At 44.1% G+C, this 27,383-nt stretch overlaps 1 protein-coding gene across 3 annotated transcripts in view; it reads left to right on the top strand.

Annotated features, from left to right (window-relative positions):
• The window catches only part of LOC128688398 (uncharacterized), a 216,221-nt gene extending 202,116 nt beyond the window's left edge, over window positions 1–14,105 (top strand). For all 3 annotated transcript variants that reach the window (XM_053776251.2, XM_053776252.2, XM_070086779.1), the window contains exons 2-7: window positions 1,483–2,563; window positions 2,831–2,971; window positions 4,401–4,523; window positions 7,672–7,847; window positions 8,573–8,678; window positions 11,808–14,105. In XM_053776251.2, the coding sequence (XP_053632226.2) occupies window positions 2,306–2,563; window positions 2,831–2,971; window positions 4,401–4,523; window positions 7,672–7,847; window positions 8,573–8,678; window positions 11,808–12,650 (1,647 nt within the window). In that variant the 5' untranslated portion in view covers window positions 1,483–2,305 and the 3' untranslated portion in view covers window positions 12,651–14,105. The remainder of the gene's footprint in view (window positions 1–1,482; window positions 2,564–2,830; window positions 2,972–4,400; window positions 4,524–7,671; window positions 7,848–8,572; window positions 8,679–11,807) is intronic.
• Window positions 14,106–27,383: the final 13,278 nt, after the last annotated feature.

Genomic DNA, 27,383 nt, shown 5'->3' on the forward strand with positions numbered 1-27,383 from the left:
AGGTCGCAGCCACCGAAGACACTGCATGAAGGTCGCTGCCACCGAAGACACTGCATGAGGGTCGCAGCCACCGAAGACACTGCATGAAGGTCGCAGCCACCGAAGACACTGCATGAAGGTCGCAGCCACCGAAGACACTGCATGAGGGTCGCAGCCACCGAAGACACTACAAATCTCCATAATGATACAAACCAAGTCTTCCAGTAGGCCGCAGAAAACAATATGTTCAGTGAGGGCCTATATCAGTTACTTCGGTTATTAGAAAAATTAAAATAAAAGCTAGAACAAAATATATAGCTAATTCTGACCATTGAACAGAGTGAAAAACAAGCATGAAGGACTTAATGGTGATAATGTTAGAGGATGATACACTCAGTAATGCATAACCACTTAAAACTTGTTTAAAGTCAAGCACACTTTGTTAAAATGTGAGGTAATGTTAATAATTTAGAACCATATATATGTTAAATTGAGACTATCTCTACCTTCCCTCAGTGAGACTATCTCTACCTTCCCTCAGTGAGACTATCTCTACCTTCCCTAAGGTGAGAGTAATCAGGTATCAGGTGTCCTGAGCAATGGCTCCCACGGCCTCAGGTGACACAGGTGAATGAAGCGCTGCCTGCCAGGTGCTAGACCAGGGTAGGCAAGGTGCAAGGAACCTCACCTCTCACAACCTCTAATCTCACAACTTCTAAACCCCCACCCTTTTAACACCCCACCCCTCTAATTTCCCATTCTCTAATATACCACTATTCTAATCTACCACCCTACTAATCTACCACCCTACTAATCTACCACCCTACTAATCTACCACCCTACTAATCTACCACCCTACTAATCTACCACCCTACTAATCTACCACCCTACAAATCTACCACCCTACTAATCTACCACATTACCAATCTACCACCCTACTAACATATCACCTCTCTTTCCACAGTTTTTTTACACCTCGTATATGTAATATTCCCACACAGTTTTACAACACCTGGTATATTCCCACACAGTGTTACAACACCTGGTATATTCCCACACTGTTACAACACCTGGTATATTCCCACACAGTGTTACAACACCTGGTATATTCCCACACAGTGTTACAACACCTGGTATATTCCCACACAGTGTTACAACACCTGGTATATTCCCACACAGTGTTACAACACCTGGTATATTCCCACACAGTGTTACAACACCTGGTATATTCCCACACAGTGTTACAACACCTGGTATATTCCCACACAGTGTTACAACACCTGGTATATTCCCACACAGTGTTACAACACCTGGTATATTCCCACACAGTGTTACAACACCTGGTATATTCCCACACAGTGTTACAACACCTGGTATATTCCCACACAGTGTTACAACACCTGGTATATAGTTTTTGTCTCGTCTTTAAATTTTGTGTGGAAGTTGAAAGGAGTTTATTTATGTTGTCAAAATTTAGTTCTTTTTTCACTTCTTCTTTTTCAGGTAACGTATTGGCTCTGAGGAACACCTGTCTACCTCCCACACACCTGACACCTGTCTACCTCCCACACACCTGACACCTGTCTACCTCCCACACACCTGACACCTGTCTACCTCCCACACACCTGACACCTGTCTACCTCCCACACACCTGACACCTGTCTACCTCCCACACACCTGACACCTGTCTACCTCCCACACACCTGACACCTGTCTACCTCCCACACACCTGACACCTGTCTACCTCCCACACACCTGACACCTGTCTACCTCCCACACACCTGACACCTGTCTACCTCTCACACACCTGACACCTGTCTACCTCCCACACACCTGACACCTGTCTATCTCCCACACACCTGACACCTGTCTACCTCCCACACACCTGACACCTGTCTACCTCCCACACACCTGACACCTGTCTACCTCCCACACATCTGACACCTGTCTACGTCCCACACACCTGACACCTGTCTACGTCCCACACACCTGACACCTGTCTACGAACCACACACCTGATACCTGTCTACGAACCATACACCTGACACCTGTCTACGTCCCACACACCTGACACCTGTCTACGAACCACACACTTGACACCTGTCTACGTCCCATACACCTGACACCTGTCTACATCCCACACACCTGACACCTGTCTACGCCCCACACACCTGACACCTGTCTACGCCCCACACACCTGACACCTGTCTACGCCCCACACACCTGACAGCTGTCTACGTCCTACCCAAATACATATTTCTTTCCCACACGAGGATACCCACACAGTGTGGGAGGCTGGGAGGGCCCGCCATAGTCACAAGGTACCATGTCACAACCAGTTGTGACCCCACAGTCACAAGGTACTATGCCACAACCGGCTGTGACCCCACAGTCACAGGATACCATGCCACAACCGGTTGCGATGCACAGTACACAAACCACACTACCACAACCGGTTGTGAAGCTGCAGAGTGATCCACCACTCCAGGAGAGCCTGGTACCTGAGTGCCGGGTAATGGCAGTAGTGCCAGCAGCTGGCTGTGGCCACAGGATGGCACACACAACACCCAAACAATACTTAGAGGTAAGCTCACCACCCTGTTAGTTTGTTAGAGTTATGTTAGTTTGTTTGGTAACCTGTGGATCTTTTCTTGAGGCAATGTTTTGCTCTATGTAGAGCTCTAACATGCCATAATAAAGTTCTACATAGAGCAAAAAATTATGTAGAAGATAAAACAACTAAGGGGAGACATAATCACGGCATACACAATACTCATGGGACTTTTGGTGCCCTGCCTGTGTGTGGGTTCCGATACATGGGTTGACGTGTTTCTTGTGTGTGTGTGGGCAGGTATGTGGGCGAGCACTGGTGACGCACTGCCTGGTGGCGCTGCAGGAGGTGTCGTGGGTGGCGCGGGTGGTGGTCGTGGCCGACGACCTGGTCAGGATGCAGGGCGTGGTGGAGCGCCTCTCCAAGGTCACTGTCATACAGGTGAGAACAGGTGTGTGACGGGTGTGTTTATGCTGAGGTTATTTGTAGTGTGTTACGGGTGTGGTGTGTGCTGAGGTTGTTTGTAGTGTGACGGGTGTGGTGAGGTTTTAGTAGTGTGTGAGGAAGTATAGCTGCAGCCTGGATTGTTGCTGTATACCAGTCTACTCTACTACTGGTTACAGTAGAGTTACAGAGATCAGATGAGAGGTGTGGGTGAGTTTTGCTCTCTCTGGTTACCCCTGTCAACGCGAGCAAGGTAGCTGGGTGACAGTCATCTGTTGTGGGTTGTAACCTGGCTATGTCAGTGTGTTTGTTGATCAAGCATCCCAGGTGGTACCAAGTGTGTTCAGATGAAGCAGCAGCGGGGTGGGTTTTAGAGACGCTACCGTGGAAGAAACGAGTCTGTCAGGTGACAATGAAACTTTAGTTTTCTTACTTCAGGTTCAAGGTTCAACAAGATTGGCAGAATTTGTCTGTATTCGGAATTGGAAACTTTTCCACGATTTACCACCCAGATGCGGTCTTGACGGCCACATCTCCTGTAACTTGACTCACGAAATCTTAATGACACGACTGCAAACAAAACATACCACGGGCGGGGATAGAACCCGCGATCAGAGAGTCTGGAGTTTTGAGACTCTCTGATCGTGGGTTTTATTCCCGCCCGTGGTATGGTTTGTTTACATCTCCTGTAGTTTAACAATCATGACTAGTCTATCTCAACGATTTTTTGAGAATTTTTGGTTCTAGGTGTATGACTCGACAAATTACCATATCCATCTAACATATGAACCCCACAAATGGCTAGAAAAAAATATAATGCTCAGATTAATCGCAACAGTGACACTTGTTTTAATTACGTACAACTGTGCACTGCTGCCTTACTCTTGTGATAAGCCACGTTGGTGGAACAAACGCTAACTGCGTGAGTTTGATAATGGCATACAATACAGATAAGCTGATAAGTAAGACACATGTGCAACAGTTAGGTATCTTTACTCCGAAACGTATCGCCTACACAGTAGGCTTCTTCAGTCTAGTACAGAGGAGGCAGCAGTATCAGTAGAGGTATAAAGACAATGTAATTAGGCCATCTCACTTGAAGACGTAGTTTTGAGGTGGTCAGTTCCTGAGGGACTGACCACCTAACTATGTTTCCCTGTCATACTCCGTCACACAGGATGGTGTCATACACGGGGCACTGAAATATGTCAGTTTAAGAAGAGATATATTTAATAGGTCGACGAGGATATCGTCAAATATCCCACCGAGGGTTGACTACGTACGTCAGGTTCACGGGTTTCCTTACAGTGGAGTTGAAGTTGTTATTACTTGAGGATTACCATCTGTCTAGAAGAACATTTTATGAGGATATCATCATCACAGATTTTGTGTTCTTTTATATTACTAACTGCATCTCCTGTGGCAGGGTGGAGGAAGCCGTCACAGGTCCATCAGGGCGGGTGTGGAGGCTCTAGCAGACGACCCTCCTGACGTGGTGGTCGTACACGACGGTGTACGACCACTCTTGCCCCTCAACACCTTGGCTGAAGTAGGTACTACTTTGCTCATTGTCTGTGATCCACTCACTGGGTGGATGGAGGGGGGGGGGAGTCTGGAAGCTAGTGAAGGGTTCTTGATTCATGGAAGTGGACCCATCTCTCTTTCCTGGGATCAAACATGGTTCACCTTCCCCGCCCCTTCCACTTCCCAGATGTTGTATGACCTTACAGATTTTGCGTTTCTCAGTAAATATAATAATATGCTCGTGGTGTTTCAACTTGTGTGTGGAATTTCATATATTTGCTTAATGTTATCAGTTGTAACACTTGCAACATTGTCTGGAGTCCCACTCCACCCTCCTCCCTCCTAACACTTGCAACATTGTCTGGAGTCCCACTCCACCCTCCTCCCTCCTAACACTTGCAACATTGTCTGGAGTCCCACTCCACCCTCCTCCCTCCTAAGTAGACTCACCCGTAACCTACCAGTAAACAGGTACCTAGGAGTGTCTCGGCTGTTTTGGGTCACATTCTTGGGTCAAACCGGAAAGACCCTTGTTGAAACTAGGCGTATTTTGGTCCCTGCACGACCCAAGAAAGGTATCCCTGCATTCCACAACCCCAGCCCACTGTGCCTCAGTGCAGGCGGCTGGAGCTGTGCACAAAGTGATGTAAGTTTGTAATGCAGATAAATAAATAGCATTGAAGGTTTGAAGGAAATCAGAAGAGACTCAAAAGTCATCATGTGGAAACTAATATCCAAATTTCTTCAGTAGAAATGTTAAATTAGGACATAGACAGACCAGTCGTGATTCAAACTTCGCAGAGAAAGGAGACCTGCATCCTGAAAAGCACAATCATTTTAGGATGCTGTTGAAGCCGCTCAGAAGTTGCATTATCAAGTTACTGACGGTTGAAGCTTATCAGATGCGACACTCGGAAATTATAGCATGAAAAGCAGTATTTCAGTTTTCTAAAATTCTTCCAAATCAAAAAGGTAACTTGTACAGTCCAGGCCAAAATCACTCGAAGCTTTTCACTAGGTAAGATTGATGTACTTGTAAGAAAGTAAGTTCAGTAAATAAGTAAGTTTTATATAAGCTTAGTGTTCGTAATATACGAATTATGAACTGTGGTCTTGAGGGCACACACGTCTTCCACACCTCACCTTCAACACTGTTTAAGATTACATTCTCATACTTTAGTTTCACATCGTTCCAGACCATGGAGCTGAACTCTTCTCCAGGCTGAGGGACTGACCACCTTGTTCCAGACCATGGAGCTGAACTCTTCTCCAGGCTGAGGGACTGACCACCTTGTTCCAGACCATGGAGCTGAACTCTTCTCCAGGCTGAGGGACTGACCACCTTGTTCCAGACCATGGAGCTGAACTCTTCTCCAGGCTGAGGGACTGACCACCTTGTTCCAGACCATGGAGCTGAACTCTTCTCCAGGCTGAGGGACTGACCAACCTGTTCCAGACCATGGAGCTGAACTCTTCTCCAGGCTGAGGGACTGACCACCTTGTTCCAGACCATGGAGCTGAACTCTTCTCCAGGCTGAGGGACTGACCACCTTGTTCCAGACCATGGAGCTGAACTCTTCTCCAGGCTGAGGGACTGACCACCTTGTTCCAGACCATGGAGCTGAACTCTTCTCCAGGCTGAGGGACTGACCACCTTGTTCCAGACCATGGAGCTGAACTCTTCTCCTGAGGGGCTGAGGGACTGACCAACCTGTTCCAGACCATGGAGCTGAAGTCTTCTCCAGGCTGAGGGACTGACCACCTTGTTCCAGACCATGGAGCTGAACTCTTCTCCAGGCTGAGGGACTGACCACCTTGTTCCAGACCATGGAGCTGAACTTTTCTCCAGGCTGAGGGACTGACCACCTTGTTCCAGACCATGGAGCTGAACTCTTCTCCAGGCTGAGGGACTGACTGCCTCAAATACCATTTCTCCAGGGTTACTGGACTGATTACCTCATTTTTACTTCGCTATCATACCTGCGGCCTCTGTATTTCACTGAAAAAAGTTTACTGTGTAGGCGAAACGTTTCAACAGTAAGACATCCAGATATTTATGTGTGTCTTATCATAAGTTGATAAATTAGACACAGGTGTAAGTAACATCTGGGTATCTTTATTTTGTAGACGTTACACTAACCAGTGGATTCATCAGTCTAATACAGGAGAGGCATAATGCAGACTGTAGACGAGGAGGTAATCAGTCGTCAACCATCTTATGGAATGCATTATTGATAATATTTTGAAGGCGATAAAATGGGGCATTGTTTAGTTATTGATAGAAGTCAGTATTACAGTTTATTTAATAAACTTGGCAGACTGTGACTTATGCATTCAGTAACAACGCGAACCTTAATTCTTGAAAACACACCAGGGCTGAAAGTTTGAACCCGATCAGTAGAGGCATTATCCGGTTATCACACGGTTTCCAGGAATTCGAAGTTTTATAAACTAATGTATTAATTACACTGACAAATTTGTACTTTACTGTCCGTGTTAAAATCATTCATAAGAGCTAGACTCAAATATTTTTAACATGATTAAACGGAAATCAAAGTTCCACACTTTGTTACACATAAATTTATCAGATGTGGACCTACACATCTCAGTTTCTGTCTCCGTCGTCGTTGACTCAGAAGACACCTTTTATCAATGTTTAAAGCTGCACCGCAGAGGTTTTTGGAAGTTATCGCAGCCATTCCGGGATACTGGGAATGTGTTCAATAACTTTGGTCACAGGGCGCCTGCACATGCCGGTTATTACCATATTCTTGCTTTAAGTACCGCCCACCACCACTGAAAATTTTAAAACCGAACAGATGTAAGGCCTCGGGTTATGAGCGAAATAATAACGAAAAATTGGAGGAAAAAAAAGAAAAAGAAAAAAATCTGGCAACCACTTGAAAGTCCGTCTGTGAGGATACATGATGACCAACACTACCTGGCTTCCACATGTTATCCTGGGGTAATAACACTATGTTGTGTTGGTGTTATCCTGGGTTACTAACACAATGACTGTGTTGTAGTGGTGTTGGTGTTATCCTGGGTTAATAACACAATGACTGCGTTGTGGTGGTGTTGGTGTTATCCTGGGTTAATAACACAATGACTGTGTTGTGGTGGTGTTGGTTATCCTGGGTTAATAACACAATGACTGTGTTGTGGTGACGCAGGTGGTGTTGGAGGCGGAGCGTCACGGAGCAGCAGGAGCGGTGCGACCTCTGGTCTCCACTGTCGTCAAACCTGACCACCTGAACTTCCTGGAGGAGAGCCTCGTCAGGAGCCACTACCGCAACTCGGAGATGCCGCAAGCCTTCAGGTTCAACGTCCTGAGGGAAGCCTACCGCAGGTCAGCCGCAGCGCAGGACAGAAAACGAGGGTGTCAACTTACACAGTTTAGGGCAGTATAAAAAAAAGTCACAAGACAAAAATAATGATGATGACAACGATGATAATTAATAGCAGTAGTTAAATTTAAGTCCCATACTAACGTACACAGTTAAAATTTGTGGCAATTTTTAAAACTGTAATTGGTGTAATGTAATTACGATAGATATTAGAGAAACGCTGTTAATGTTGGGATACGATGGAGCAAGCTGTCGTGGACACTGCAGTGAATGTAACTCATTACTTCAAGTATTACACACATGTGCAACATCTGGGTATCTTTAAAGATACGCAGATGTTGCACATGTCTAATTCTTCATCTTGTCGGTTTTGTATACCATTTATGTACACACAAAGCGACAAAATACACATACTGAGAGGTGCTTATCTATATATATATATATATATATATATATATATATATATATATATATATATATATATATATATATATATATATATATATATATATATATATATATATATATATATATATATATATATATATATATATATATATATATATATATATATATATATATATATATATATGCACAGTGAGAGTTTTCTTTCATAATGATTTTAGGGATCAAAGTGATTTTAGGGATCACAGTTCTTTCAGTTATTTTGACAGTAAGACGTCATCGATATGTGTTGATCCTAACCTGAGAGAACTAACACTAACAGGTGTAGCGAGGATGAACTGGACCACGGGACGGAGTGCCTGGCCCTGGCCCTCCACCACGCAGGTATCAGGGCCAAGCTAGTACCTGGCACCTCACACCTTTGGAAGGTAGGTGCTGGCTGCAGCTCCTGGTTCTTGCACCTGCCCGTCAAGTGTACATGCAACGTGAAGGAGTTATGGCTGCCGGAGTGATGAGTTTAGTGAAGGATGGATCAGGCTATATCCAGTTCTTGTTTGTACCTGTTGTACCCCTCAAGGAAGGTTCCTTGATGTTGGTGAGGGGCTCTTGATTTAGGGAATTGGATCTGTGCTCCAGTTCCCCGAATTAAGCCTGAATGCCTTCCACATCCCCCCCCCCAAGGCGCTGTATAATCCTCCGGGTTTAGCCCTTCCCCCTTGATTATAATAATAATAATGTACCTGTTGTACCAGTTCTTGTTTGTACCTGTTGTACTAGTTCTTGTTTGTACCTGTTGTACTAGTTCTTGTTTGTACCTCATGTACTAGTTCTTGTTTGTACCTGATGTACTAGTTCTTGTTTGTACCTGTTGTACCAGTTCTTGTTTGTACCTGATGTACTAGTTCTTGTTTGTACCTGTTGTACTAGTTCTTGTTTGTACCTGTTGTACTAGTTCTTGTTTGTACCTGTTGTACCAGTTCTTGTTTGTACCTGTTGTACTAGTTCTTGTTTGTACCTGTTGTACTAGTTCTTGTTTGTACCTGTTGTACTAGTTCTTGTTTGTACCTGATGTACTAGTTCTTGTTTGTACCTGTTGTACTAGTTCTTGTTTGTACCTGTTGTACTAGTTCTTGTTTGTACCTGTTGTACCAGTTCTTGTTTGTACCTGTTGTACTAGTTCTTGTTTGTACCTGTTGTACTAGTTCTTGTTTGTACCTGTTGTACTAGTTCTTGTTTGTACCTGTTGTACCAGTTCTTGTTTGTACCTGTTGTACCAGTTCTTGTTTGTACCCGATGTACTAGTTCTTGTTTGTACCTGTTGTACTAGTTCTTGTTTGTACCTGTTGTACTAGTTCTTGTTTGTACCTGTTGTACTAGTTCTTGTTTGTACCTGTTGTACCAGTTCTTGTTTGTACCTGTTGTACTAGTTCTTGTTTGTACCTGTTGTACTAGTTCTTGTTTGTACCTGTTGTACTAGTTCTTGTTTGTACCTGATGTACTAGTTCTTGTTTGTACCTGTTGTACTAGTTCTTGTTTGTACCTGTTGTACCAGTTCTTGTTTGTACCTGATGTACTAGTTTTTGTTTGTACCTGTTGTACTAGTTCTTGTTTGTACTTGTTGTACTAGTTCTTGTTTGTACCTGTTGTACCAGTTCTTGTTTGTACCTGTTGTACCAGTTCGTTTGTACCCGATGTACTAGTTCTTGTTTGTACCTGTTGTACTAGTTCTTGTTTGTACCTGTTGTACTAGTTCTTGTTTGTACCTGTTGTACCAGTTCTTGTTTGTACCTGTTGTACTAGTTCTTGTTTGTACCTGTTGTACCAGTTCTTGTTTGTACCTGTTGTACCAGTTCTTGTTTGTACCTGTTGTACTAGTTCTTGTTTGTACCTGTTGTACCAGTTCTTGTTTGTACCTGTTGTACTAGTTCTTGTTTGTACCTGATGTACTAGTTCTTGTTTGTACCTGTTGTACTAGTTCTTGTTTGTACCTGTTGTACCAGTTCTTGTTTGTACCTGTTGTACCAGTTCTTGTTTGTACCTGTTGTACCAGTTCTTGTTTGTACCTGTTGTACTAGTTCTTGTTTGTACCTGATGTATCATACACACAGTGTTACCACCTACTGTACCATACATACAGTGTTACCACCTACTGTACCATACATACAGTGTTACCACCTACTGTACCATACATACAGTGTTACCACCTACTGTACCATACATACAGTGTTACCACCTACTGTACCATACATACAGTGTTACCACCTACTGTACCATACATACAGTGTTACCACCTACTGTACCATACATACAGTGTTGCCACCTACTGTACCATACATACAGTGTTACCACCTACTGTACCATACATACAGTGTTACCACCTACTGTACCATACATACAGTGTTACCACCTACTGTACCATACATACAGTGTTACCACCTACTGTACCATACATACAGTGTTACCACCTACTGTACCATACATACAGTGTTACCACCTACTGTACCATACATACAGTGTTACCACCTACTGTACCATACATACAGTGTTACCACCTACTGTACCATACATACAGTGTTACCACCTACTGTACCATACATACAGTGTTACCACCTACTGTACCATACATACAGTGTTACCACCTACTGTACCATACATACAGTGTTACCACCTACTGTACCATACATACAGTGTTACCACCTACTGTACCATACATACAGTGTTACCACCTACTGTACCATACATACAGTGTTACCACCTACTGTACCATACATACAGTGTTACCACCTACTGTACCATACATACAGTGTTACCACCTACTGTACCGTACATACAGTGTTACCACCTACTGTACCATACACAAACTTTCATCTAGCACAAATCTGGCTGATTGCTTTGTTAATGGAGTTTAAAGCCTATCGACTGCACGAGGGTCATTCAGGTTTGACTTAACCATTCAGCACCAGATGAGAATACGTTAATTTCTAAAATACGGATTAAAGTAAACTCTAAGCATAAATACACTGAGAAATATACACATCTCAGTGTATATATCCTGTGACAGATCTGGTGTCATGTTGGTCACGTTCATTGTTCTTTTGTTTCTTAAATTCATCGTTTATCTTTTTTTTTACGTTGTGTTCGCTCCATGTGCTTTTACGTTTCATTTTATAGCATCTAGAATATTATTCATGATGTGTAATTTGCGTTTAGTGTGGTTAAGAATAAGTCTGAGAAAACTAATCATTTGATTCAGGTTTGTTTCCCAGTCCAGGTGTTAACATATGGACAACTAATTCAGTGTGTGTTGATACCCAGTGTTGAACTCCTGATTTTTTAAGATTTTTTCGAGTTTTGGTTATAACTAGGGGGGGGGGTAAGAGTTGATCCAGCAGCGCTGTCAGAGATGACGACGACGAGGTTAATAATTACTGTCGTTCACCATATAAGCAGTTGAGTAGTTTTTACCATGTTTATAATTGTTCTGAGCTGGCGTCTAGATGAGTTCTTTTTTTTTTGCTGTGATTAAATATAAATTACTTTGTATAATTGTTTTACAGATAACAGAGGAGCGGGACCTGGTTGTGGCTCGGGCAGTATTAGGTCCCTACACTCGCTGTGTTCGTCTCATCTGTGGTGCTCTTGCTAAAGCCCCCACCTGCCACAGCTATCCACAGTCTTCAGCTGAACACCCGCCTCTAGGATCACTCCTAGACACTAGGACATCCAGCGCTGATAAGAATGCTCAGTGTTGTGAAGTTCCTGTCAGCTCCCATTACTCGGGGATCCAAGGAAACAGATCTGAATCTCATTTTACCAAGCCTGACGTCGGTGCGCCTCTCAAGTGTGGCATCGAGTGCTTGTCTGTGTTCGCCGCACTGCAAAGTTCACTCAGGAACAATTCAAAACACCTGTACGTCTCACATGATTTTATTGCCTCTACATCGTGCTCTGCTGTGATCGTTATCACCGTACTGGACACTGTGGAGGAGTGGGAGACGTCCCTCAAAGTTATCTCTCAAGGCATCAACAAGCATATGTCCCAGGCTGTTCTTATATTCACTCTGAGGATAAGGGAGCGCAATGTGACTTTATTAAACATTACACAACTTCAGCATCAGCTTCGGAACATATTTCATGAGCACCTAACCACTGTAACGGCTATCTTAAAGTTCTCCACACTAGCTTCCCTCAGTCAGTCAGGCAAATCAAACTGCTCAGGAACACAGGGTCATGAGCTCCACATTTCGCAAAACACTACAGACATATCGAAGGAAACAGCATGTCAGAACATTATTAATGAGCCGGAGTTTAGTGACGAAGACAACCAGTTGGTTAATATGGTGACCACGTTGCTGGACCAGACCACCAGGTGCTTCCATGGGCAGGTTCTGGTGCAGTGAGACAGGTACGACTGTGTTAACTTGGCAGGGGATGACAAATGTTTCTTTTCCTCTGTTGTGAATGAAGATCTTTCCATTTTCAACATTAAAGTGAAGATCAGACGTAGCTGCATCCACGAATATTTTAGCGTCTGGTATTCATTAGAAAGAACACGCTCCAGTGTTTCTGGGTTACGTTTTTCTAGTGTTTATTTTCTACGTTGCTGTCTTCCAATATAGTCTTGGGACCAGGTATCATCTCACCTTGCAACATAGTCTTAGGACCAGGTGTCATCTCACCTTGCAACATAGTCTTAGGACCAGGTGTCATCTCACCTCCCAACATAGTCTTAGGACCAGGTGTCATCTCACCTCCCAACATAGTCTTGGGATCAGATGTCATCTCACCTCCCAACATAGTCTTGGGACCAGGTGTCATCTCACCTCCCAACATAGTCTTGGGACCAGGTGTCATCTCACCTCCCAACATAGTCTTAGGACCAGGTGTCATCTCACCTCCCAACATAGTCTTGGGATCAGATGTCATCTGACCTCCCAACATAGTCTTAGGACCAGATGTCATCTCACCTTCCAACATAGTCTTAGGACCAATGTCATCTGACCTCCCAACATAGTCTTAGGACCAGATGTCATCTCACCTCCCAACATAGTCTTGGGACCAGGTGTCATCTCACCTCCCAACATAGTCTTGGGACCAGGTGTCATCTCACCTCCCAACATAGTCTTGGGACCAGGTGTCATCTCACCTCCCAACATAGTCTTGGGACCAGATGTCATCTGACCTCCCAGCAGAAACTCTTGGAACATCACACCTTCTAACAGAATCGTGGAATAGCATCTAACAAGACGTCGTGGAACAACACTCTTATCTCCCGCCTGGTGGCTAAAGCTCCCGCTTCACACACGGAGGGCCCGGGTTCGATTCCCGGCGGGTGGAAACATTTCGACACGTTTCCTTACATCTGTTGTCCTGTTCACCTAGCAGCAAATAGGTACCTGGGTGTTAGTCGACTGGTGTGGGTCGCATCCTGGGGGACAAGATTAAGGACCCCAATGGAAATAAGTTAGACAGTCCTCGATGACGCACTGACTTTCTTGGGTTATCCTGGGTGGCTAACCCTCCGGGGTTAAAAATCCGAACGAAATCTTATCTTATCTTATCTAACAATAAAAAGCGACCGAATCTCAGGAGGATATTTTTTTTCCTTTTTGCGCATCTAATTAAAACTCTGGTTTTGTGCTGAAGAAATTTTAAACACATGGGGCGGGAATGTGATATATTTTATTATACTGAGTTAATAAACTGTTTTGATAACATAACAGTGTTGAAATAAGTGTTGGAAATAAGTCACTGACTTTTTTTGGGTTATCCCAGGTTCTCTACACATATGCTGCTATGTATGATAATGTATGGAAATGTATTTGTGTATACCTGAATAAACTTACTGTTCACCCTTACACATACTACCAACATTCTCTCTCTCTCTCTCTCTCTCTCTTTCTCTCTTTCTCTCTGTTAAGGAACGGCCCCGGGACCCCACACGCCTTAAGGGAAGCGCCCCTTGGGCACATAAGACACTAAAGGAAGGGCCCCGGGGTGACTAATGGCCCTGGGGTGACTAAGGGCCCTGAAGGAGGGGCCAGAGCACAAGAAGGACCAGAGTCTTACAAAACAGGTCTGGAACACAAGACAAGTCTGACGCACAAAACGAGTTTGGAGCAAATGACAGGTCTGGAACACAAGACAGGTCTGGAACACAAGACAGGTCTGGAACACAAGACAGGTCTGGAACACAAGACAGGTCTGGAACACAAGACAGGTCTGGAGTAATGTGACGTCAGAGAAAGGACGCTATAAATATATTGTATAAATTGCCTTTTCATATAATTTTATATTGCTGATGTTTTCATTAATAGCTAAAATGAAAATATCGTGTTTTTTATTATTTGACTTATATATTCAACTTATGTATGAAGGAAGAATGTAACAGCTACACCACTCATTGTGCTTGCTGGAGGAGAGTTTTGATTGGCTGCCAATGCTGCAAACTACCTGCTCGCTTGTTTCTCAGTTTGTGTCAGACTCAAGCTGGTGTGAGTATCTGAGTAACCTGACGCTGGATCTGCAGGCTTTACTGCTCTCTCGCTCTCTCTCACTGTTGCTCGTGGAGGAAACATCTCTGTTCTCTCAGCTCATGTTATTTAGACTCTGTTTTTGGTAGAGTATGTCTCTCATGGTGAGCTGGGACATGCATTCTTGTAACTGTGCAACTCATTTCACAGAGCATTATTTATAGACTTAGTGGTATTTGACGTTTTCAGAGGTTGTGTCGTGGAGACACTGTATCTGTGGTCCCGAGTTCAACTCTCGACCTATATGTCTTCTGGCATCTTCGCACTGTCATAGTCAGGAGACTGGAATTGCTGAACTAAGTTTCAGTAATAAGGGAGTTTAGTCTTTTTTGGGAGGATCTGCTGAAGGTCTCCAGTTAGGGTCATTTCAGTCTCCTTGATTCCTTGCCTGACGCTGTGCTGATCACTGTTGCTTCCAGCATTACTGCTGTTTGGCGAATGGGTCGTCATATTGTTCAAGCAAGCTGTTTGATTGCCTCAGTGGTCCAGAAGTTAGCTTATTTAGGGACTTTTCGTTGTCAGTCACATTCTAAGTCAAATTATTCTGACTAGATACCGAGCACTTACACAGACACAAACACTTACACAATATTACTCCTGTACATCTCATCATAGCAACGTATAAGACGGTACATATTATGAGTACAGTATTTTATCAAATATGCCGATAACACCATATGATTATATGTACAAAATAAGTACGATATATAAGTATAGTAAGTTATACTCCAGGAGTTGTGTAGGAGCTTATCTCCTTAATTATTCAAACTACATTAACTGTAATTATTACCTCCCAGACACCTTTGTTATTAAAGATCTCAACTTTTATTTGGATTGGTTTGTATTCATCCAGTTGCAATCCAAAACGCGTTATTGAGAAGCCACATGATTTATGGGATAACTGGACTAGAATACACTGGCAAACTGTATGAGACCAGAAACATGCTAGATGCTAGATTGGGATCAATAAGTGACCTTGTATTCTCGGGAGACAATTCACTTAAGAGATGTCGCATTTTGTAAATGGAACACAAGACAGGTCTGGAGCATAAGACAGGTCTGGAGCACAAAACAGGTCTGGAACAAGACAGGTCTGAAACACAAGACAGGTCTGGAGCACAAGACAGGTCTGGGGCACAAGACAGATCTGAAGCACAAGACAGGTCTGGAGCACAAGACAGGTCTGGGGCACAAGACAGATCTGAAGCACAAGACAGGTCTGGAATACAATGTAACTGAGTGTAATGATGATAACTACCATAAACTGTACCTAATGTTGGGGTCTGGCGGCGCTAGGTTTGACTGGGGTCTTGCTGTTATGTAGTCCCTTGCCTCCCAGCTTCTTGCCTTCTAGCTCCTTACCTTCCAACCCCTTACTTTCCAGCCTCATGTATTTCTCACCCTTTTCTTCCAGACCTTCATCTTCCAGACCTTTGTCTTTTAGATCCTTGTCTTCCAGACTCTTGTCTTCCAGACACTCGTGTTCCAGACTTTTATCTTCCAGACCGTTGTCTTCTAGATCCCTTGTCTTCCTTACCTTTGTCTATCAGACCCTTGTCCCTGACGCACACCACCCTTATTACCCACTTCTGGCGTAATCTTTTTTGTCTACCTCCCCTCCTGAAGTTCACCCACTGGCACCTGCACCTACCCACCAGCACCCCCCTGCACCCACCTGCTCCCACCCTCCCCCGAACATACCTGTGAGTTAATGAGTTTTGTGGGAAGGGAAGGAGGTAATTTTAATGTATGGGGCGGCTGTGGTTGCTGGTATTGTTGTTGTTGTTGTTGTTGCTATGTCGATTATTATTTCAATCATAGGAAAGCACTACACCTTGGCGGGTCATACAGCACCTAAGGAATGGTAGGCAATCATGTCTGATCCAAGGAAGGGGAGAGTAATAGTTTCAGTTCTTTAGATCAAGATCCCATCACTAGCATGGTGTGGCCTTCGAAGGGGTGAGACAGCGATCACTGTGACCATCTGTGTATTACTGTAAGAAGCGCCAACACAAGCAGCAGTAACATCACCAGCAGTAGTACCAGCAGCAGCACCAGCAGCAATAGCAGCAGCAGTAGCACTAGCAGTAGCAGTAACAGCAGCATCAGCACCAGTAGCAATAATACTAGCAGCAGGAGCAGCAGTAGTCACGTCCCGGGCCCTTCAGTGAGGCTCAAAATGCAGTTATCATTTGCACAGGAAAGAGCTAAATCTGTATGAGCTATATAGGGCCTGGGGGTGCTGGAGTTAATCAGGTTCATGTATATCATTGGTAAAATGTATGGACATGTATGTAAGCAAGATTCAATGTTCGGTTTATGATATTCATTTAGAAGGCGTTTCGTCCACCAAAGACTAAATCGCTAGTGGAGAAATGTTGTCTCAGTGAGTGCCATAAACCGCATATCGTCTCTTATTTACGTACATTACTCAGCTTTAATCCAGGAAAAGGGGTGTTAGGGACGATAACTTCCAGCAGCGAGTCTCATTGGATACAACTGGAATACTGCAAATAATATTCGAGAGACACGGTGACCAACAAGCTTTTACTGGGACAAAGCATGGTAAAATTCCGACAGAGTGAGACGATGATTGAAGAACTTGATAAGCAACGTGTGTTTTCAATGAAGGCGTCCCCCTGAGTGGTCATGGTCTGGAGACCCACAGCGGGGCGTCCCAGGGTCCTTCATTGATTTCCTGTTCTATTATCACTACCAACAAATGAATGAGGTATTCCGCTTGAGGGCGAGTCGAGGGTGTTCTTTACACTTGTGCTCATCAGCAGTAGAAAAGTGAGCGGGTAGGAAGTTCCGCTGTGAGACAGCTGAGTGTTGTTTGGTGCCGCCCACCTCTAGTATTTCCGCACAGGTGCTGCGTTCCTCATTATCTGAATCTCCCATACATTCGCCAGAGGTACAAGTGCTCCTCCCGTCATTACCTGAGAGACAAGTGCTCCTCCCTTCATTACCTGAGAGACAAGTGCTCCTCCCTTCATTACCTGAGAGACAAGTGCTCCTCCCTTCATTACCTGAGAGACAAGTGCTCCTCCCTTCATTACCTGAGAGACAAGTGCTCCTCCCTTCATTACCTGAGAGACAAGTGCTCCTCCCGTCATTACCTGAGAGACAAGTGCTACTCCAGTACCTGAGAGACAAGTGCTCCTCCCTTCATTACCTGAGAGACAAGTGCTCCTCCCTTCATTACCTGAGAGACAAGTGCTACTCCCTTCATTACCTGAGAGACAAGTGTTCCTCCCGTCATTACCTGAGAGACTAGTGCTCCTCCCTTCATTACCTGAGAGACAAGTGCTCCTCCCTTCATTACCTGAGAGACAAGTGCTCCTCCCTTCATTACCAGAGATACAAGTGCTACTCCCTTCATTACCTGAGAGACAAGTGCTCCTCCCGTCATTACCTGAGAGACAAGTGCTCCTCCCGTCATTACCTGAGAGACAAGTGCTCCTCCCGTCATTACCTGAGAGACAAGTGCTCCTCCCGTCATTACCTGAGAGACAAGTGCTCCTCCCTTCATTACCTGAGAGACAAGTGCTCCTCCCGTCATACCTGAGAGACAAGTGCTCCTCCCGTCATACCTGAGAGACAAGTGCACCTCCCTTCATTACCTGAGAGACAAGTGCTCCTCCCTTCATTACCTGAGAGACAAGTGTTCCTCCCGTCATTACCTGAGAGACAAGTGCTCCTCCCTTCATTACCTGAGAGACAAGTGCTCCTCCCGTCATTACCTGAGAGACAAGTGCTCCTCCCATCATTACCTGAGAGACAAGTGCTCCTCCCGTCATTACCTGAGAGACAAGTGCTCCTCCCTTCATTACCTGAGAGACAAGTGCTCCTCCCGTCATTACCTGAGAGACAAGTGCTCCTCCCGTCATTACCTGAGAGACAAGTGCTCCTCCCGTCATTACCTGAGAGACAAGTGTTCCTCCCGTCATTACCTGAGAGACAAGTGTTCCTCCCGTCATTACCTGAGAGACAAGTGCTCCTCCCGTCATTACCTGAGAGACAAGTGCTCCTCCCATCATTACCTGAGAGACAAGTGCTCCTCCCGTCAGTACCTGAGAGACAAGTGCTCCTCCCGTCATTACCTGAGAGACAAGTGCTCCTCCCGTCATTACCTGAGAGACAAGTGCTCCTCCCGTCATTACCTGAGAGACAAGTGCTCCTCCCGTCATTACCTGAGAGACAAGTGCTCCTCCCATCATTACCTGAGAGACAAGTGCTCCTCCCATCATTACCTGAGAGACAAGTGCTCCTCCCTTCATTACCTGAGAGACAAGTGCTCCTCCCGTCATTACCTGAGAGACAAGTGCTCCTCCCGTCATTACCTGAGAGACAAGTACTCCTCCCGTCATTACCTGAGAGACAAGTGTTCCTCCCGTCATTACCTGAGAGACAAGTGCTCCTCCCGTCATTACCTGAGAGACAAGTGCTCCTCCCGTCATTACCTGAGAGACAAGTGTTCCTCCCGTCATTACCTGAGAGACAAGTGTTCCTCCCGTCATTACCTGAGAGACAAGTGCTCCTCCCGTCATTACCTGAGAGACAAGTGCTCCTCCCATCATTACCTGAGAGACAAGTGCTCCTCCCGTCATTACCTGAGAGACAAGTGCTCCTCCCGTCATTACCTGAGAGACAAGTGCTCCTCCCGTCATTACCTGAGAGACAAGTGTTCCTCCCGTCATTACCTGAGAGACAAGTGTTCCTCCCGTCATTACCTGAGAGACAAGTGCTCCTCCCGTCATTACCTGAGAGACAAGTGCTCCTCCCATCATTACCTGAGAGACAAGTGCTCCTCCCGTCATTACCTGAGAGACAAGTGCTCCTCCCGTCATTACCTGAGAGACAAGTGCTCCTCCCATCATTACCTGAGAGACAAGTGCTCCTCCCGTCATTACCTGAGAGACAAGTGCTCCTCCCGTCATTACCTGAGAGACAAGTGCTCCTCCCGTCATTACCTGAGAGACAAGTGCTCCTCCCGTCATTACCTGAGAGACAAGTGCTCCTCCCGTCATTACCTGAGAGACAAGTGCCCCTCCCATGGAGAGCATTTCACAAATAACATTACGGTCCGTACTGGACTGAGTCACAACTGAGAGTTAAAATAATGAAAAAAAAGAAAAAAAAAAGAACTCGGGTCATTTGAAAAGGCGAGGGGAAAAAAAAGATATTTCAGATGAAGATATGAGGAGCAAACAGAAGGAAGATTCTTAAATCTTTAAATCTTTAAGAGGCGAAGAAAACCCAAGGTCAAGTCACTTGTGTTCTGAATATTAGAATATTTGACAGTGTACCTCGATAGGTAAGCACCAACAAAATAAATCTGTGACTAAGTTTCTTGTCAGGAGTGCTGTATATAAGGTCCGAGTTAGAACAACCACATTTGTGGCAAAAACCAGCTTGCTGAATGACTATAGTCCCTAACATGACATAAATAGCGTTGTCCATGTCAGCAAGCCTAACACTTCTCTTATTCGCCTCATTTCTGCCGGAAAGGGAGCGGCCAGTACCATCAGAGCGTTGGAGAGGACAGGAAATAGAGTAGACACGGTTTAAGTTTAATACCTTTATTATACACCCCATACCCATCATTTGGGCTAAAGTAAAAATATTACATAATGGGTCCAGGGACTGCGTCGCAAAATTTTGATACCTGAATAAGTTACAATCATAATGGATTATTTATGCACACACACAAAAATGTTTAAGCGGTAATGCGTTATTTACAATGAGCAAGCTGTATAGCCCTTGTGGTTTAGCGCTTCTTTTTGATTATAATAATAATAATACAATGAGCAAAGTCAGAATATTTTTCCAGAATGGTTAGTAAAATACCACTGTGGATAAAATACTTTGATATTTCTTGAATATTTCTGAGTGAGTTGTCTCTTAATTTATTAATTTTATCGCATTTCAGTACATAAAAAGAAGTGCTGGTGGGAGAAGACTTTGAAAAATAATATGAGCTCTTTTATTACGAAGTGTATTTGTTTGAAGAAATGAAAATTTCATATCCGAAGGGCGACAGGTGTTATTCAGACTTTGTAGATTAGAAAAAAGAGGGAAGGCAAAGTGCAGGAATTTTCACAGGGAAAGTTGGTTTAGGGAGATGTTTGTTTATCATGAGAAAACACAGAGTTGATGAATTATATGTAGAGTTGATAGTCAAGATAAGAGAATAACTGGCCATGGATGGAAATTTCAGAATCGAGAAACTGAGAATAACAAATGTGGAGAGTTCTGAGGAAGAGATAAACAAGAATATTTCTCTTAACACATTTACCCTGTATAGTCCTTGTGGCTTAGCGCTTCTTTTTGATTATAATAATAATAATTAACACATTTACGTGGTAATGAAGGCACACGCCACTGTGTAGGCGTGTGGTAAACAGATAAAAAATAACTGACACAGAGCGGTGGACACGACCATCATGGAAGGGGCTGGAGTCCCAATCAACTTTAAACCTGATAAAAAAAAAGACGGTTAAAAGTAACAAGAAAGTCATGGGGACAAAGAGCACAAAGAACATTGAAAGTCAGAGAGAAGGTCACGCCAGTGGTGGCAAGTAGGACAGTTTAGAAATATTACCTGTGAAGGTTAGAAAGTATATGGGATAAGATAAAGTTCATAGTAACATCAAAAGCTTGGAAATAGTAATCTTGAAGGAAAAAATGAGTTGGAATCTACTTAGAGATGAATCGAACTAAGAAAGACATTAACAGGAGTAGGGAGATGAAATAGCTTCTCACTGACTTTGAGAAATACAAAAACATCCTCAAGAGAAACCTGAGTGACGAGAGACTACACCAAGACTTACCGTCTTACAAGGTGAACTGTGGTCGCCTTCCTTCACTCACGTCTTGAGAGGATACTTGAAGAAGGTTTTCAGGGGGGGGGGGGTCAACGCCTCCGCTGCCCGGTCCCGGTCAGGGCTTCCGGTGCATGAAGGCCTGATCAACCAGGCTTTTACTGCTAACCTCACTCAGTATAGCATATGAACCACAGCCCAGCTGATCAGGAACTGGTATGAGGAACTTATCAAGCTTTCCCTTGAGGACAACAAGGGATGACGGAGATGATGAACAGAAAAGAAAAGACCTAAGAAAAAGAGGCAAAAATATGAGACAAAAACCTCAGTAAACCTGTGAATATAAAAGAAACACTGTCTGTTTATAAATTCAAGTCTCTTCTCAAAAATCACTTACTCACCCACAACTAAATAAAAACTGAATAATTGTATCTCATAAATTGTATCTCATAATTGTTTCTCATTATTGTATCTCATAAATGTCTAACCTGTGACCCAGTCAAACTTTGTTATTTTTTAATTGCATTACTTAACAGAATACTCCATTCTATTGAATGCTCAGCAACACAGTAAATGACCATATGACCTGTCTTTGTAATACTCATTTGTGCTAAATTGTTATCTGTTTACAATAATGTTTTTACCACAATGTATCATTGCTTAGTTAATCTTAAGTTAATTTTAAGCCTGCCCATAATGCTCTGCATACAAGGGGCTTTGGCATGTTGCACTTTAATAGCTGTATTCCATTGTACTTCTCTGTATCATGTTCAAATAAATAAATAAATAAAAGGCGAGAGGGACATTGAAGAGCACCAGGTTTAAGGGTTTTAGGTAGACCATAGAAATAAGGCAGAGGGGAACAGATAATATAGAAACGCTTGACAAGAACAAAATCAAAGGGACAAAGGCTAGAGGAAGCACGTAATTTCAGGTTGAAAGTTTTCATGATGCGATCAAGAAGAATTTTGTTTAGGCAAGAGACTCAGAGTGCAAAGACTCGACTCTCTGGTTTTCTTTCCAAAACATTACGTGCACCTCTAGTACATATACCTGAGGTACAGGTGCACCTCTAGTACATATACCTGAGGTACAGGTGCACCTCTAGTACATATACCTGAGGTACAGGTGCACCTCTAGTACATATACCTGAGGTACAGGTGCACCTCTAGTACATATACCTGAGGTACAGGTGCACCTCTAGTACATATACCTGAGGTACAGGTGCACCTCTAGTACATATACCTGAGGTACAGGTGCACCTCTAGTACATATACCTGAGGTACAGGTGCACCTCTAGTACATATACCTGAGATACAGGTGCACCTCTAGTGCATATACCTGAGGTACAGGTGCACCTCTAGTACATATACCTGAGGTACAGGTGCACCTCTAGTACATATACCTGAGGTACAGGTGCACCTCTAGTACATATACCTGAGGTACAGGTGCACCTCTAGTACATATACCTGAGGTACAGGTGCACCTCTAGTACATATACCTGAGGTACAGGTGCACCTCTAGTACATATACCTGAGGTACAGGTGCACCTCTAGTACATATACCTGAGGTACAGGTGCACCTCTAGTACATATACCTGAGGTACAGGTGCACCTCTAGTACATATACCTGAGGTACAGGTGCACCTCTAGTACATATACCTGAGATACAGGTGCACCTCTAGTGCATATACCTGAGGTACAGGTGCACCTCTAGTACATATACCTGAGGTACAGGTGCACCTCTAGTACATATACCTGAGGTACAGGTGCACCTCTAGTACATATACCTGAGGTACAGGTGCACCTCTAGTACATATACCTGAGGTACAGGTGCACCTCTAGTACATATACCTGAGGTACAGGTGCACCTCTAGTACATATACCTGAGGTACAGGTGCACCTCTAGTACATATACCTGAGGTACAGGTGCACCTCTAGTACATATACCTGAGGTACAGGTGCACCTCTAGTACATATACCTGAGGTACAGGTGCACCTCTAGTACATATACCTGAGATACAGGTGCACCTCTAGTACATATACCTGAGGTACAGGTGCACCTCTAGTACATATACCTGAGGTACAGGTGCACCTCTAATACATATACCTGAGGTACAGGTGCACCTCTAGTTCATATACCTGAGGTACAGGTGCACCTCTAGTACATATATCTGAGGTACAGGTGCACCTCTAGTACATATACCTGAGATACAGGTGCACCTCTAGTACATATACCTGAGGTACAGGTGCACCTCTAGTACATATACCTGAGGTACAGGTGCACCTCTAGTTCATATACCTGAGGTACAGGTGCACCTCTAGTACATATACCTGAGGTACAGGTGCACCTCTAGTACATATACCTGAGGTACAGGTGCACCTCTAGTTCATATACCTGAGGTACAGGTGCACCTCTAGTACATATACCTGAGGTACAGGTGCACCTCTAGTTCATATACCTGAGGTACAGGTGCACCTCTAGTACATATACCTGAGGTACAGGTGCACCTCTAGTACATATACCTGAGGTACAGGTGCACCTCTAGTTCATATACCTGAGGTACAGGTGCACCTCTAGTACATATACCTGAGGTACAGGTGCACCTCTAGTACATATACCTGAGGTACAGGTGCACCTTTAGTACATATACCTGAGGTACAGGTGCACCTCTAATACATATACCTGAGGTACAGGTGCACCTCTAGTACATATACCTGAGGTACAGGTGCACCTTTAGTACATATACCTAAGGTACAGGTGCACCTCTAGTACATATACCTGAGGTACAGGTGCACCTCTAGTACATATACCTGAGGTACAGGTGCACCTTTAGTACATATACCTAAGGTACAGGTGCACCTCTAGTACATATACCTGAGGTACAGGTGCACCTCTAGTTCATATACCTGAGGTACAGGTGCACCTCTCACACTCACCTGAGGTACAGGTGCACCTCTCACACATCGAAGTACAGGTGTACCTCTCACATATCACCTGAGGTACAGGTGTGCCTCTCACACAACACCTGAGGTACAGGTGTGCCTCTCACACATCACCTGAGGTACAGGTGTACCTCACACATCACCTGAGGTACAGGTGTGCCTCTCACACATCACCTGAGGTACAGGTGTGCCTCTCACACATCACCTGAGGTACAGGTGTTCCTCTCACACATCACCTGAAGTACAGGTGTACCTCTCACACATCACCTGAGGTACAGGTGTACCTCTCACACATCACCTGAGGTACAGGTGTACCTCTCACACATCACCTGAGGTACAGGTGTACCTCTCACACATCACCTGAGGTACAGGTGTACCTCTCACACATCGCCTGAAGTACAGGTGTACCTCTCACACATAACCTGAGGTACAGGTGTACCTCTCACACATAACCTGAGGTACAAGTGTACCTCTCACACATCACCTGAGGTACAGGTGTACCTCTCACACATAACCTGAGGTACAGGTGTACCTCTCACACATCACTTGAGGTACAGGTGTACCTCTCACGCATCACCTGAGGTACAGGAAGTATCTCATCAGACTTAGAGTGCTCAGGAAGTGGAACAACCTGGAGAAAGAAACGGTAGAATCAGGATTCATACATGGCTTTAAGAAGAGGTACGACTAGGCCCTCGAAGCCAGGGGATAACCTAGTAGCGACCAGCGAAGAGACGAGACCGGGGCCCGAGACTCTACTCCTGTAACCACGTATTGGTGAGTATAGGTCAATAGATACACACTCGAGCTCACGTGCGCACACGCTCACGCATGCATGCATGAACGCAAGTATTCTTATGCCAATAGTCTGAACATCAGTAAATGTTTACATGATCTGAGCATGTAAACATTCAGCGTTCATGAAAAAATGAGCTTCCAGAACCTCTGAAAATTTACTGTTCAAGTATAGTATATCAGTGTTCTCAGCCTCTGTAAACACTATGTTCATGCAAGAGCGAACAAAGTGAACCTCTGTAAACGCTATGTTCATGCAAGAGCGAACTGTGTGAACCTCTGTAAACATTCAGCGTGAAATAAGAGCTTCAGTAAGACGCAGCTGTTCCTTTCTGTTCTTTGCAACAGACTGTTGTCTAAAGAGCCACACCTGTTACCTGTGTCCCGGGGCTGTGTTCCCTGCCATTAGGAGGGTCCTTTGTTGAGGGAGACTTCCTGTATCAGGTGCACCCATCTTATTTCGATTTCCTCTCGTCTGCTCTGCTGTGGTTACTGCTTTGTTAAGAACTCTGGTGCTGTCTGGCCATGCTAATCCGCCTCACCTTATTTATATAATAAAAATAAATGCTCAGTGTTTTTTTAGTCTGTGATGCGACTTATCCTCATATGAGGTTTAATGTCCAGTCATCTCGGGATAGTCAATGTCAGGATAGTCAATGTCAGGATAGTCACTGCCAGGATAATCACTGTCTGGATAGTTACTGCCAGGATAGTTACTGCCAAGATAGTTACTGGCAGGATAGTCTCTGTTAAGATAATCATTGTCAGGATTATCACTATCAGGAGAGTCACTGTCAGGACAGTCAAAATAGTCACTGCCAGGATAGTCAAGATAGTCATTGTCAAGATAGTTAAGATAGTCGCTGTCAGAATAGTCAAGATAGTCACTGTTAGGATAGTCAAGATAATTAGTCAAGATAGTCATTGTCAGAATAGTCACTGTCAGGATAGTCAGTCATCCAGTGACTATCCTGATGTCGTGAAAGCTCTCGCATAAATGTTACAATTTTCTCCATTTTTTTTTTGTGATTTTTTTGTGAAATTCTGCAAATTTTTATATGTAAATTGTAACGTTTCGAGTCATTGGGGGTTATCATCTCCTTTTATTTGGATCAAACGTCGTAACCCCCCCATCCCCAACTTTCCTCGTTCGTGGAGGATTATAGGTCTTCTCGTCCGTGGAAGACTGAAGTTTCCTCGTCCGTGGAGGACTGAAGTCAAGACAGGTAGCGTAGGAGCTGCCAGTGTACAGGGGGTGAGGAAGTTGGTTATATAATGATGCACACTCCTTCCTTGTGTGGGAAACCATACAACCGGGGAGACAGAAATTGTTTGATTCTGTGCACGAAACGATTTAGAATCGTCCTCCTAGATGTTTTACACAAACAGCAAGTAGGAGATATATGGCAAAATGCATATTCTTGATTGGGTTTTGGAATAAGAACGATGAGGCTGTTGGTCCACGATTTAGGGAGCTCCCCAGTTACGTAGTTCATGTTTTATAATTCAAGTAAAGGATTACCTGGTACTAGACATAACAATCTGAGTATGTTCTAAGTAATACCATCCTCCCCAGGATGGTATTACTTACAACACTTCAGTTAGTACAGCATCGAGCTCAGACTTAGTGAAAGGAATGTTAAGTCATCTTCCTTGCTGAGCATAAAACATATCAGCCTCTCTGATATCATGTTTGGCTTTAATTTCGTCTGTGTAGTAATGGGGAAATTGTCATAGCTAGATGTGGCAGCCCAAGCACTGACCAACTCATTAGCTCTGTGTAGAGGATGAAGGTACACGATCTGATTATCCTCTTATCCCAATGTTATATCTTATCCTATTATCCCAATGTTATATCTTATCATGCCCGGCACGTCCTCAGTGTCTTTTCCCACTACCGTAATCATTATTTTCATCCATTAACTTTGTAAATGAATCCATTATTCGTGTAAATAGTTCATTACTATTATAACTTGCTTAGTTAAGAGAATGTTTGTACAGAGTCCCTGGGTCCTCTATGGATATCTGTACCTCCA

This window comes from Cherax quadricarinatus, chromosome 19 (genome assembly GCF_038502225.1).
Source record: "Cherax quadricarinatus isolate ZL_2023a chromosome 19, ASM3850222v1, whole genome shotgun sequence".
In the NCBI taxonomy this organism is placed as follows: Eukaryota; Metazoa; Arthropoda; class Malacostraca; order Decapoda; family Parastacidae; genus Cherax; species Cherax quadricarinatus.